Below are 15,081 nucleotides of genomic sequence, written 5' to 3' on the forward strand. Positions count from 1 at the left end.
AATGGAGAGAAAAATAAATCACAGCAATTCCAAGGTTCAGCTTTGGTCTGATTAACACAACTGTTTACTCACTCCAAACAAATATTTTTCAGAAATTTTTGCAGTTTGCAATATATTGTGGCACTCAGACTGTCTAAATTGATGTGGTATAAAGAAATAATTTAATGCATGCAAATACATAAGGAAATTACAAATTAATCTTCGATCCTCACCTGCTTAAACGCTATACCTTGCGATAATTTGAGAATCAACAATGATTTGATCAAATAATCAAAAGATACACCTCTATGAACTCTGTATGGCACAGGAATAATTCTGAAAGGCAACACAAATGGATGAGATCGGTTTTTGTGGCCATTTTCATTAAAGTGGTGCATTGAAAACTAAATAGAAAAAAATAAAACCATTTGTTGTATTCCTTAAATATAACTCTGAAATCATGACCTCCACTCCTCTTTCAGAGTATTTGCAGAGCTAGGAATATAAGTTTTAAAGAAACATGCCTGCAGAGGCCAACACATTTAGCGACCCATGTAAAGTACTAGTTCTGCTAGTAGGGACTCTGTTCAAGGATCATCCAGGGCTAAACTCCCCACTCAAGTTTTCAGACAGATCAACCAGGAGACCGAATTGCATGAAATAATCCAGTGATGCTCTATGCAGAGCTCTCTGTGATACACAAAAGGTAGAACTGCTGCATGGGAGGCAGCCCAGAAAAACAGCATCATTTCTTGTATGCTTATCCAACAGATTTCATTTCACCACATTGTATTCCACTCACAGCTTTCTGATAAACAGGCTGGTGTATCATTTGAATGCAGGCAGTGGAGCTTGGCACTCAGTCTGTTAGTTGATGTGTGGGACTGACGACATGATGTAGACAAATGTAACCTGTGACTGGCTGCTTCAAACAGACAAAGATCAAGAACCTACTTATAAGCTTCAGAGGGATGAATGTACAGCACAATATACTAAAGTAAATCAGCTTGAAGAAGTCAGTTAAGCCTAACACCAAGGAACCAGTAGTGGACTTGACCAAGACACCAGTGATCCCCGCTTCCATCCAGATGTCATTGAGGAGATGACCAATGACTACAGAAACCCTGAAGTGCACAACAGCGTAGTCTCTACCTTCAGCATATGCTGGGTTTTTCAGCAAGTGTCGAATGATGCTCAGGATGTCAAGAGTCTGGTGGCCAGTGCCATCATTCATGAGGTTGCATGCTGGCGCAGCAGACAGAAGTAGTTGCCAACAGATTGAACAAACAGATCTGCAAGGCCAGTAATGTCGGGGTGGAATCTGACTTTCATGGTTAGGCTAAAACCAAAACTTAACACATGGGTAATAATTCAGTGCATAATATGGTGCAGTCATGTATAAATGTTCTATTCATTCATTTTCTGTTTCCCCTTGCATATTTCTATTTAGGTCCTTATTATAAATCATCTTTATTTTGCTAATCGGCACATTAATTCATAAGTTTTCCCATGGAGATCAGTGAGGTTTATATGAAACAGTCAGGGTTTCATTCAAACTGATAGTGTGGTCATGCTACTTGGAAATTGTTTTGTGATTTTCCAGAGCGACCACCGTTTTCTGCAGCCAAGAGACTGGTTCGACCTCTAGACCAGCGAGGGACATTGCTCCTGTCGCATGGACCAATGCGACACTTCCTCTCAAGTAGGTAACTTGTCCTAAATGCACAGATCTCCATGCTGCTGTAATTTTCGTCCAATCAACCTTTAAAACAACTGTATATAGTTAGAGCCACAGGGATCATCTCCACACAGAGCAAAGCTCCCCAGAAAGAATTCCTAATTACATCCAATAGAGCCAACTGTAAAGCTGCCTTTGATAGATATATACAGTATGTGCAACTGTGTTGGCTTGCGATTGAAGTCAACATGAAATAAGTGACATTCATGTTAAAGCCCATTAAATAAAGTGATCATCTCAACAGAGCTGCCAGTGTGACACACCAAAAGGTAGACCTGCTGTGTGCGAGACAGCCCTGAAATGCAGCATAGCTTTAATTTACATCCAAGACATTTCATCCGTCATCTTACCTCATTACAGACTGATGCATGTTTAGCACCCGGTCTCCTAGTTAGAGTATGAGAGCGACAACAATGTTGACCAACATGTCCAGCAGTTTATCAGTTCTGACCACTGTTGCACAGGCTTCCATACATCACGTGTACAGCATGTCACAAAGTACACCAGTGCTTCAGTAATCTCTTGTGGTTTATGAGTGCATAATCAAAACAGCATGAAGCATCTTTATTAAAGTCTTCTTACTCCTCCCCTGTGGTGACAGCAACTCCACATTTGAGGATTAAAGATGGAAATTTTCCCTTATTTAAAGCTTGAAAGACTCGTGCATCACCCCCTCTGTTCCCCAACTCAACGCTATCCCCAAATGCATCTGTCCCAGGGCCATACCCAGGACACGCCTTCTTTTGATTCTGAACCCTTGATATTTCTCAAAGTCTTTGATACAACTTGGAGTCCCCAAGACTGTGAAAAGAGCTTTAGAGGAATCCAAAGGGGATAACTGGACAAAATGTATGGAAATTACAGCTTCATTTATCATGTGGGCTATGGTAATACATGCAAATTAAGATTTTATCAATTCTAGCCTTGGGTTCAAACAATGTCTATATGGGTGTGCAGTCTTGTTTGGATCATAGAGAGGATAGCATGGTGGTAGTGACAGTTATTTATAGCACAAAAAACAGAACTGTCTTTACAGTATTGTTGTTGCAGGTACACCTCAGATGTATGACAATTTATTTTTTCATTCAACAGTTTGACAATTCTAAAATAAATAATATATATATATATATACACACACACACATTACTAACAATTAAGGCAAATACAAAAGTCCCACTTGAAAGAGAGGAGCAACAGCTGCTATAACTTGAGATTCAGACTGTAGACTAACTGAACTTAGAACAAGCAGCCATTGGTTTGATATGTTTGACCATTGTTTTTGAGTTACATTTTTTTTCTTCCCTCTTAATTAGCATTAGCATATATCCTCAGTTTATTTCCAAGAAATAGTCTGTGATGCAGTCAAGAAGGGAAAAATATCTATTTCAGTTGTTTCATGCAGAGGTTCCTCAAATTTTCTGTCAGTTGCCAACCTTAAAACTATGACATTTGTTATGGACATTCCTGGGCCTGAAACTGCCCTAAAAGCACCTGGGGGCTGAGATACTGCAGTTGATGACTTGTTTCCAGCCCTTCACCAAACCACTTTGCTTTATGCATGCTTGGCACCTTTGTGGGCTTTTGATGGAGTCTTTTTGGCCTCTTCAACATAAATTCATGTTCACGGCTGTACATATGCACACAGGGAATTGTTTTTATGACAGTGGTGTTGCATCCCACAACTGTGTATCCCTAAATGCAATCCCAAAACTCAGATGAGGTTTATTTAAAAAAAATAGATACATTTAAAAAAAGGGAGAAGAAATGTGAGCAATACAATTCTTATAATACACAGTTTCTCACCTCACTAAACAACTGAATTCCAGGCAACACGGTTTGCATCATTTGAACCCTGAAACTTTTTTTTTATTTGTGTACAGCCACCTGGAAAATACAAGCAATGTAAGAAGGGAAAGCATTTATGAGCAGTCGAGCCTTAATGCCAAAGGCTGCCAACAATTAGATTTGTCCACGAGTGTGTCTCCACAATTAATTGTGATCTTTATCTGCTTATCCATCATTGTATGTTCAGTATAATAAGAAGTGTAAAATGTCCGAGTAAAACAACAAGCTCAATTCTGTGAGAGCAAAAAAAGTGACACCTGCGATTGTAATAAGCATCCTCCCCATTATCATAAATAGCCCTCTCTCTCCCACTCACATAAATTAGATTCTCCCCTGGTGTCACGACACACACCGACATCTCATTCTTATTCATCTGCTTACTTCTCAATCACGCACTGTATGCTTCGCTGCACAATTATAATCACCTTAAAATTATTTCATGATGTGCTCACAAAGCCAAACAAAACTCCTCAGTGTGCTCACACACACACACAGAAATACTCACACATTAACACAAACTGCAGAACAAAGCTGGACTCCGTTGTATACTGAAGTGTTTACTGACATGCACTCAACTGAATATTTACAAACATCAATGCATACTGTAATTTGAAGATTGATTAGGATAATCATCGCCATAATACACCATAATCTATCATGCTACAGAGCATGCATGCTCAGCATCTCTGCAGTGCTCCTTGTCGCAGGGAATTTTGTGGACACACAAACTGTATGTCGCCGCAGGAGAAACTATTGTTTACAGCAACAAGCGTTTCCCTTGTGGCAAAGGAAGAAAGATGGACAGGAGCACTCAGAGGAATGGGGTGACCGGATCAAACGGGTCCTTAACAAAATACTCTGAATATGCAGACCAAGACCAAAACAGTTAAGAGGATAAGCAAATGACATGAACAACGCATTTACTATAAATTAGACAGAATTTTGTTTTTAATCCGAGTGTTGAAAAGAGGTGAGGATGTAGAGAAAGGAGAAAAAAGGAAAGAGGAATGCAAGGGAGTTTTTTTTTTTTTTTTTTTAATTATTATTATTACTTTTTAAGTTTAGCACTTGAACGGGAAAAAAACTTATAAATTAATAATAAACTTGAAATGAAATGATACAACAGCCTGCATCTCTTTGCTTTATTTTGAATATTCAGCTTAGACCAAACTGAAGGAAGAAAACATAAGCAGTCAACTCGTGATGGGAAATGAGACACGGTTCCCAAATTTTAATTTTTAATTCCAAAGCACTTTAACCATATGCCTCAGAGTTTATCAAATTCTCCATTGATGCCAGCAGGTCCTGGCAAATACGAACAGATTGTAAATCATCATCATACATGCAGGGCTTTCAAGTTTGCACTGAATGTGACTCAAATCTCACTTTTCACACAGACAAGTTCACTGGAATTTCACTCAAAAACTTACATGTTGAAAAATCTAATTCAAAACTTATGTGGCGGTGTAAAAAGATTAGACAAACATTGTCAGTCTTGCCAACTTGGCGATGTACACGTCCGCCAGAGCGAGAGCTCTTCCCCACAGCAGAAACACCCCTCTCTGCTGCTGCCCTGTCCATGAAATGCTTCGTCTTTCACTGCATTTGTGATGGAACTGCTTTGCAAATGCTTTGTGCTCGTAGTGAGTCATAAGAGTCTGTAAAATCGTGAGAAAACATTGTTGCTTTTAACTTTCTCTCTGGGTCATCACAGTTGTCTTAACTTATCTGGATGGTGCGTTTATCAGAGGATGCAGTGGTTATTACTGCTTAATGTATTAAGCTGTAAGATAGTAAGCAGTTGGAATGTGTACTCGTTTCCCTGTGGGATATCGAGTCAAGAATCAAAAAGGGAAGTGATAAGAAAACAAATTGATAAGAGTCATGTAAAACAGCTTTTCCCAATTCTAGCATCAACATGACTAAAGAAATTGAAGAATGATAGGGATAAAATGGGAAAAATACCACAAAGTAAGAAAGGCTAAAAATCTAAAGAGTGACAGAAAAAGGGCATCATCATGCATGAGGACGGGTTGTCTCTTGGTAATCTGGTAACAAGAATTCTCTACATATCTAACCAATGCAGGCTACCAACTTTGGTCCAGCAAGCTCCTTGTGCTGTATTCTTACTGCAGCCAACTCACTGGGACTCGTCTTTAATTCCCCACGTGTCCTTGGCCTCTCTACACTACAGACCCTCTGTCAATTACTCTCTAGCATAGGTTTGTCTTTCTCATGCAAGCGTATGCCCACAAAAAAAGAAAAGAAAAAGCTGGTGAACATGGCATTTTTTCTCCCAAGCACACTCAACCAAGAGTAAAAAAAAGCCAACAATAAAGCTCAGTCACACATGCAATATTGTCAAAATAGAAGCAATAAAAGCAAGGGAAAGCTCTTCCATTTCTGAAGACAGTCACAGTCGTGTTGAAGCACTCCTTGATACATTACACTGCAAGGCCGTCTCTTCAACTGTTGTCATAATCCAAACATAATGAAGGCATCTCTAAAAAACACGGTCTTCCATTTTCCCCTCACGCACTTTCAGGCCATTTATGTAGTCACAGCATATTTGTTGTAAGCAGACCCAAGAACATTAGCAAACAAAGTATTACATTGTGTCAATTCTTAATATCACTCCACAAATACACTGAACACTGCAGTAAAGTCAGATTGACAAACAAAATGGATATCATCTATCAACCAGTCAGTGTGGTCAGCCTCCGTATCAGTGATCGATATCTCTGTCAAGCGGTCAATACTACTTGCCTGTTATAACTAACATGAAATATTTCATGAAACTTAATCAAATCCAAAACACCTCAAATGGGAAGGTTTATTAGTCGGCATAAATGTCGTTTAAAAAGGAAAAAATAAACAAGAACATTAAAATAAGCATTAACCAGATACTCTCTCTGAGATGTGGTTTTTAAACACAAAAATAACTGACTGGGAGAATGTTTAAAATCTTCAAATGGAAGTGGATTCATTGTTTTAGCCTGAGTTTAAAGAATATTTGGAAGACCAAGAAACAAATTTCAAATAAAGCTTCTTTATTCTAATAAATGCACTCCTAAATCAATCACTCAAATTCCTCTCTGCAGAGCATCGACAACCAGAGTCCACAAGAGAGCCGCCTCCATCAAAGACCCCACCCACCCACAACATAGACTGTTCACACATTTCCCCTCAGGCCAGAGGTACAGAAGTGTGAAATGCAGGACCCCCCCCCCCCCCTCCCCTTCCATCATATTTTGCCATTTGATTGCAGCTTTTGGGAAAAGAGCATACAAAGTTCAGACTGACATCTCTTACCTTTGTTAACGGAACCATAAAGTTTAACAAAGCAGCACATTCCTTCAAGGATGCAGATGTCTTTACTTGTGCTTTAGTAAGTACTGACGAAAAAATGGAATTGTATAACTCGTATGCCTTAAGAGTAAGCACTAAATAACCAAGAATCAGTTTGCCTCCAAAACCAGAATCAAGACATGTTTGTTGACAGTTAACCAGCAAATTACTGGTTCACTGGAAAGTTTATGGTCATGATTTTTTTCCTTTTACATCTGAATAAGCTGAACATTACATAGATATAATGATGATTATATTTCATTACTGTGAGACAATTCACCTTCCAAGACACACATACTGACAGAAAAAGAAAACTGGAAGAAACAAACTGCTTGTTCTCAGTATTAATGCTTAGACACACCTCAGCTTAGGTAAAACTTTAGAAATCGATTTGGGGAGTTAAAGTGGTGGAGCAATGTGAGCACGAAGAGAAATCTGTATTTTTGGAAAACGTAAAAATGGCAGAATTATTTCTGGACTGGAAAATCTTCCAAATAATCTAACATCTAATATATAATACCTTCTGACATTTGTCTGCAACACGTGCACACTCCCACAAGCAGAGATTAAAAATAACACTTTCTACCCATGTCACTTCATCTAAACAGGCCCACAATCGCTTGCCCCTCTTCAACAATACAGCTGCACAGCCCAGCTGAAGCCTGGGGTAAGAATTACATCAATTTAGAATCTAAAAAAGGACTCCTGACCACCAATCTACCAATTGTGCAATGTCCCTTGACAACTCAGACTGGCTTGGGGCACAATGCCACTAAAAGAAATACACAGTGCAGAAAAGGAGAGATCATTTACACTAAATTATGGACATATTGAACCTTGAGAGGAAAAGTTCAAAGGCAGAGCTGGAGCTGAATGCAGAGGTCTCCGTCTCACAAACACCACGATAAACTAGTATCTCACACACACAGGATGTGCCTCCCAGACAACAGATGTCTGCATTTAATCTCATATTTTGTCTGTTTCATATAAATCTGAACTGCCTTTATTGTGCAAAAATCCAGCCCAGCAGGAAGACCAATAAACATGGTCTTTACATTAGGTTTCTAAACAATGTGTTTTTCTTATGTAGAGTTAGGTTTTTGTTGGATAGACTTCTTTTAAATGAGGGCTTATTGTCATACGTGTCTCTGTTTGGGTATATCTATTCAGATAACAGATCATGATATTCTGCCTCCTCGCAGACAGCTGCGCAGTCTCCCATTATCACTACTGAGAAAAAACGAGGCACAAGATGCAGTGACAAGTTAAAAGTTGCCTTTTCAGTCAAAAAGATACCAACTTGACAAGTAACCAGCTGTGTAAAAAAGCAAAAAAATGTGTCTGGTATGAAAGCAGTGTGAAGACAAGGTGGAAGAGAAGCTACCAAACCAGTTTCTATAAAAGGGCAGGAGGCAGAGAGCAGTTCTGTTGAAATTCAACAAGATAAGAACTCATTGAAGGAGTGAGGACAGAAGAGGACAAGTTCATAGAAGGACAAAGAAAAGATGAGCTGTGAGTCAGTGAATGAGTTAAAGGTGATGGAAAGGACAGTAGACGGGAGAGATGAATGGGTAGGCAAATGTTGGGAGGTGAATGCAAATGGGGGAATGACAAAGATGAGATGGATGATGGAGAGGAGAGGGAGGGTTGAGAGGAGTGTGGGAATAGATGAGCAGTGGACATGGAGGGAGACTCTGACAAGGCTGAAAGGATGGAAAGAAAGTGAGAGAACAGGAAGCAGTGATCTGAAAAGAAAAATGGGAAATGAAGAAACACACAAAGGGGCGAGATGAATACATTAATCTGGTTAAGGATAGAAACACAAAGATATTAAGAAAGGAAGAGGCTAAAGGAGAGGGGGGGGGGGGGGGGGGCCAGATGCTTCAATACCTGGATGTGTGTTACAGTGACCCTCACTGAAGATAACAGACCATCAATAAATGTTCAACAGACTGAGAAGAAAACAAGGCAACAGCCAATTTACAGGTGCTATATCTATCCATCTATCTATATAGATATATAGATATATATTTTCATTCATTCACTGGTGTAAAATCTAAGGCAGAGCATTTTTAAAATGGCTTATTAGACTTAGCTCAGTGTTTGTCTCCAACAGCAATATGTTAAGGTCAAACTGCTGAGGCCAACATGACCTGTAGATACAAGCTCCAATCATCAACAATCCAACATCAACAACGATCCAAACTTAAACATAATGTATATTTTGAGACTGGGGCACTTCTCAAAGGGCAACATATCTTCAAGGGTTTTTTCTTCCCTCCTTGAACTTTCATTTCTGTTGTCCCACAAAAAACAACTGAGATGAACTAATGACAAGTCAAAATCATGCTTTAATTAATCTATTGCATATAGGCTCAAAAATACTAATTTCGTCCATTCTGCTGACTTTTCTTTAACTACCGAGGCCAACAATAACCTTTTTTTTTTGTATTGGCAGGATTCAGTAATGTATTTGTATGTTAAACAACTCACTGCACACTTACATCATCTGGACCAAGATTATGGTGCAGATAATTCCCCATCATGCCGGGAAAGCTTTGACAGCAGATAAAAAAAGGACCCTATATATGGATGAGGATGGATTGGGGTGCTGTTTTTGTAGCTTGACAACTGAGCACATCAGTTTGCCCTGAACAAAATTGTCAGCCACCTTGTGGCAACAGAACAAAATTCAGTGGACATTCAATGTCATCCAAAAGGTCATTCAATCGCTCGCCATCATTAGGCTTAAACCAACTCAACAACAAAGATACATGAGGCTAAAGAGTCACAGTCAGTTACATGTACATCAAGACTTCTAGTGCTTCTTAAATGTAGAAGAAAAATGTGTCAAGTGGGAAATTACTAAGAAAATATATATAAATATGCTCAGAATAATGACACGAGTAATAAGGGGGGGGGGGGGGGTCTGTCTACATCTACAATCTGTCTATATTTGGGTTAGAAATTGAGAACAGGCTTCAAAGGTTTGATTTTGAAAGAGTGTAGGTAAAGAAGAAAAAACAACTATAAGGTCAACAGTAGGCAGGCTGAAAAGAGCAAACTAAAAGGAGAAAAAGTAGAATGACTGATTTAAAAAAAAAAAAGGAATCAAACAAGAAAGTGTTCACAGCCCAACTCTCCTCTCCCTACCATCTATAGTCGAGTTTTGCCAATTCTCAAGAAAAATGCTGCAATGACATGTTATGAGTAAGAGTCTGAAACACAGGAATAAATTGATGTGCTCACACACCTCCTGCTCTAATTTATAATGTTAAAATAAAAATGACACACTTCTCACTTTTGAGAATGTTATTCTCGTCTCCTTGTAAAGAACCCATCTCCCCATCAAAATTTAAACTGATGTGCAGTGGGTTTCTTTTGCAGAGACCTGTTCTCTTACTAGAAGCCATCTGTGGCTGCCAAGAGTTCTACCTCTGCCTGAAATTAAACCTTTGCTTGTGACAGCTAAAACTTTCCATAAGCGCCGTTTTATGAAGGAAACTGCGCAGATGTTTGTAAAAATTACTGCACTCCTGCAAATTTAAGCGACCTTCATACCCCCAAAAATTTCCAATTTCCTCAGTGGTATGAGATTCTCTCTGCAAAATAAATTATATAACAAACTGGTGGATGGCTAGACTGAAAGGCATCTGTAATACATGAGAATGAATTTCAGTCAATTCATGACTCACTGGGGAGGAAAGAGTGCATGTGGATATGGTGGCATGAAGACCAAATAAAGACTGATGTACAAAGCAGAGCCTCTCTTTTTCACATAACCATGTTCTTAGTGTTGCAACCAGAAGAAAATATTTGGATGATATTGCCCAAGGTCTTCTTCCGTCTCTTAACGACTGTTAGCAGCAAGATGGCTCATTAAATAAGAGGAACAACTTCCCCCCCTGACCAATCTGTGCCCTGGTGGACTTGTCCCTGTCCAACATCCATATCAAGTACATTGACCAGTTCTACAGTCAGAAGCACTTCTAAGCACTCCAGTGTCCCTCATTGTGGCCATATCTTATGGAGAAGTTAAAAACAAAGCAGTGAGCTAAGAAGGAACCACTGGTTAGGTATGTGGATGACACTGTGGTCATCAACAAGGGAGAATGTGAGACAATAAGCTGCTGTTTTTGGACAGCTGTGCACACTGAGGAGGAAAGATATCTAAACACTGGGGTTTACAGGAACCCCCCCCCTTAAGGCTGAGGGAACACAAGCGTAGCACAAACACTTCAAGAAAGCACTTCAAATCTGCGGATATCCAAACTGGGCCTCTATCAAACTGGCTACGAAATCTGGATCAAACACAACAAATAAAGACCAGAAGAACAGGTGCAAAATATTGTCATTTCATATATGTCAAGAGTGTCTGAGAAGCTTTGAAAGTTCTTCAAACACAACATTCTGGTGCAGTTCAAAGCCAACACCACCCCTCAGACTGGTTTACCCAAACGGAGTGGCGTAGTATATGCAGTGCAGCAAGGGGTGCGCAGACATTTATACAAGAGAAACTAAACAGCTCCACAATCTCATGGCACAACAGAGGTGAGACAATTCTTCAGATGTCCTCAAGAACCAAAAAGAAAAGTCCACTTTCCCTTTTAAAAAATTAGTTTTGAAAATGTTCTGAGGAAAAACCCAAACAAACTGATTCACCCACATTGGGGTACCTCATTAAACATGTTTACATGAAAAATTGTTACACCCAAAACAGGAGGTTTGACCCAGAAAATGCCAGGACAGACAAAGAAAGCCTCCACAGAGCTATCGCAAGGAAAAACATGCATCTTTTTTGGTAAAAACAGGAGAGAAAAGCTCCAACTAAATGTACAGAGCAGTAAAGCTGTCCAATCCAGCGCTCAGTATGGTACACTGTACCGATTTTCTGTCAGCTGAATTGTCTCAGTCTTTTTGATCTGTGTTGTATTGATGTAAGAAAGAAGCCTGATACTAAAAAGCTGAGAGCAGACATCACCATTTAGCACTGAACAAAATCAATTTTAAAATTTTCTTCTGCTGCATATATACCGAGACAAAGACAACGGTCCAATAAAATATCCAGGTCCAACTACAAGCATAGATTGAATCAACTGTGCATGATGTCAAGTTCTGAATGATGCATTGTGGACTCCAATTCAAAAACTTTGTTTCAACAACTCTGTTGTGTGAAATCAGCTGGATGAACATGAAAAAAATGTTCATTTCCACACTGATCGACTATTAGATAGAGGTTATGGCCTTTTAAAGACATCATCTCGTTGTACACCCATCATCTGTGTACAGGTATCATTCTTCATACAGAAAGTTGACTTATTACATTTCAATGCTTACTTGGTTTAAGAGACAATCAAATTCCTAAATGTAATCATTTCCTAGATAAATAATCCCATCATAACTGTGACAGCCCCATCTGTCACATGTTTTTAAGGTAATTGACTCACTTAAACTTTTAAAAGGCTAGCTTCAGTATTTCAGCTGAAAAGTTTAACTTTAAACTATGAAGCACTCAAAATTTTATTCTATAACAACTTCAAGATAGCACAGCAACAAAAATAAACTCATTGTAACTACATGTGCACTTCAACTTACTGTATTTACCCACCTTCATTTATAACCTTAGTATATGAATTAAGCAGGACTTACAATGTACAGGCATCAGTGCAAAGTAAAGGCTTCTGAGACCCAAGTGGGACTAAATACCCGAGTGCTTTTTGTGCGTTTAGGTCTTCTACAATAGTCTGAGACCCATCTGTGTTGCTTCAGCTGAACAAATCTCACAGGTCATCAGTGGAGCAGAATGCTATTTATAACTTTCATTATCTTCTCGCCCCTCCTCACCTCTCTCTTTCTTCCCCGTTGTCTTTCACCCCCTCTAACCTCATCTTCTCTTTTCACTGATTCCACCTGTTAAGGGCATCTTACCCAATTTTTCTTTCTCGTTCAATCCGTTTGCAGTTGTCAGCTTTCCATCTAATCTTTTTTTCCTCTTGAATTCACCCTGCAAATTTCTCAATTTTTCTTCATTTTTGGCCAACGTGCATCACCCTCAGTCTTACCCCCGCCCCCCATGATCGTACACCTGCTCCACACCTCCAACCTTTACCTCAAATTCAGCTCATTTTTAGAGTGAAAATCTAACAATGTTAGATTTTCTGAGCACCTGTCAGTAGACAGATGATGCCAAACAAACAGTCATGCAAAATGACAACCGCTACAGCTATTCAGCTGCTCATCAGCCTAAAGCCACCCACATAAGTAAACATCTGCTACTTACTCAGTGATTTCCTCTGTGACGGTGTGTTCAACCTGGAGTCGGGAGTTGACCTCAATGAAGTAGTGTTTTCCATGCTTGTCCACCAAGAACTCCACGGTTCCTGCATTCTCATATCCCACCTGCAGCACAATAATATAGCAAGAGATCAGTTTAATAGCTCCGAATTATTCAAGTAATACCATTCATATTAGTTGTGTAAACGGTAAAGAGGCAGTGCTCACTCATCTTAAATGAGCCGTGAAACTAAAGAAACAAACAACTCCTGCCCCTTCTCTCCAAGAAAACAGGACTACATAAAATGGGTAAAGAATGAGCCCACGTGTTTTGTTTGTTTGTACGGAGAGGAGCACTTTTCACATTTCTATGTAATGCTGAATTGGATCATTAATCAAGGGGGAGTTACTGGAATCTCCCACAACCTCTGTTCAATAAATGCAATTAGAATCACAGTCAATGTCAGGTACAATAAATATACAGGAATTCGCCTCGACATTGGTCCAGGGATGTTCATTTGTCACTTAAATTATGTAAAGCAATAATTTACTCCCTAAAGTGAGGGAAATAACACTGGACTCAGATGAAATTCCAGATGACCCATCTTTCAACCAGTGTTTAAATGCACCATGCACGGATGAATCTGTGAGGCTTCCCCGGAGGTGTGAAAAAATAGTCTCAAAACCCTTCGTGCTGATCTATAGCTTTGTGGCGTGTATCAGGCGATTCGTGCGGGCAGATTTAACGATTTGTGTGTGTAGGAGACTTTTTGAATTCCTAATTATCGTTTTGTCCGTAACTTCGAGCAAGTTACACACACGCACACACAAATCAAGTATGACTCACAAATCAAGTAGCTTGAATAAGGGCAAAGAAAAGATGCTTGAATAAGGGCAACTGGACCTCATTTTCATGGTTCTTGAAAACATTTCACCTCTTATTTGAAAAGGCTTCTTGTGTTCTAAACTAGTAGGTGGGGACCATCTGCTTATAAATAGCCTGTTTGAGTTATTAAGATCACATCTGAGTCACTGACTTAACTGACCTATGTAAAGGTCATGTGAATGGCCCTTCAACTACTCCATCTACATCTAATTTAGAACTCAAGAAGCTTTCCTGATGAGAGATTAAACATCTTCCAGAACCAAGAAAAATAAGCTACGTTGTCATTTTCAAACTCTTAGTATTACCACGATCTTGATGACTGAGAATCTACACGGACAACACCACAAAATCTACTTAACACCTATCTGATGGGATGTCTTATGTAAAAGATGTCATTTGGAGCAGAAATGTTATTTCTTTTAGTGTGGTCTGCAGTCTTACGATATAAAATTGTCTTTTGTACCTTTTAAGTTTAATGTTGCTTATTCTTCATTTACCTGAGTAACAATGCAAAAGTCCCATCTTGGATTAGCAGCTTTAAACAAAGTCCATCTTTATCTAAGTCCTTGTAATCATACAGATCCAATAAAGATCAGTACTATCTAGATTTTAAGATTTGATTATGGTGCTTACAGAGCAGGGTATTCATTTCTCGTAATTATTCAAAGTTAAGACTAATTAACTCATTTTAACTGATGCAGCACCTGCATATAATAGATTAAATAACACAATCTCTAAATCATATGCAATTTATTTGATTTTCCAAGACTGAAACCACAAATGGAGGGTTTACAGCTGCTATCAGGGAGAAACATAAGAATGAAAAAAAAATTTTAAAAATTAAACATCTCATACAGTTGAACGCCACAACTAGTCTTGCCTTCACTTTAATTCAACCTCATGGAAGCAGTATGCAGAGTAATTGCTGTATAAACGCTATATAAATCAACTTACGCATTACCATAACCAATCAGGGCAGCTCATTCTAAGACCGTCAGATGTCCCCTCATCA

At 39.0% G+C, this 15,081-nt stretch overlaps 1 protein-coding gene across 2 annotated transcripts in view; it reads right to left on the reverse strand.

Moving 5' to 3' along the window:
• The window catches only part of LOC140282208 (pyruvate carboxylase, mitochondrial-like), a 254,267-nt gene that overhangs the window by 181,631 nt on the left and 57,555 nt on the right, over window positions 1-15,081 (reverse strand). For both annotated transcript variants that reach the window (XM_072376794.1, XM_072376795.1), the window contains exon 10: window positions 13,191-13,309. In XM_072376794.1, the coding sequence (XP_072232895.1) occupies window positions 13,191-13,309 (119 nt within the window). The remainder of the gene's footprint in view (window positions 1-13,190; window positions 13,310-15,081) is intronic.

This window comes from Leuresthes tenuis, unplaced genomic scaffold, assembly GCF_036924035.1.
Source record: "Leuresthes tenuis unplaced genomic scaffold, fLeuTen1.0.hap1 SCAF_22, whole genome shotgun sequence".
Classification (NCBI taxonomy): Eukaryota; Metazoa; Chordata; class Actinopteri; order Atheriniformes; family Atherinopsidae; genus Leuresthes; species Leuresthes tenuis.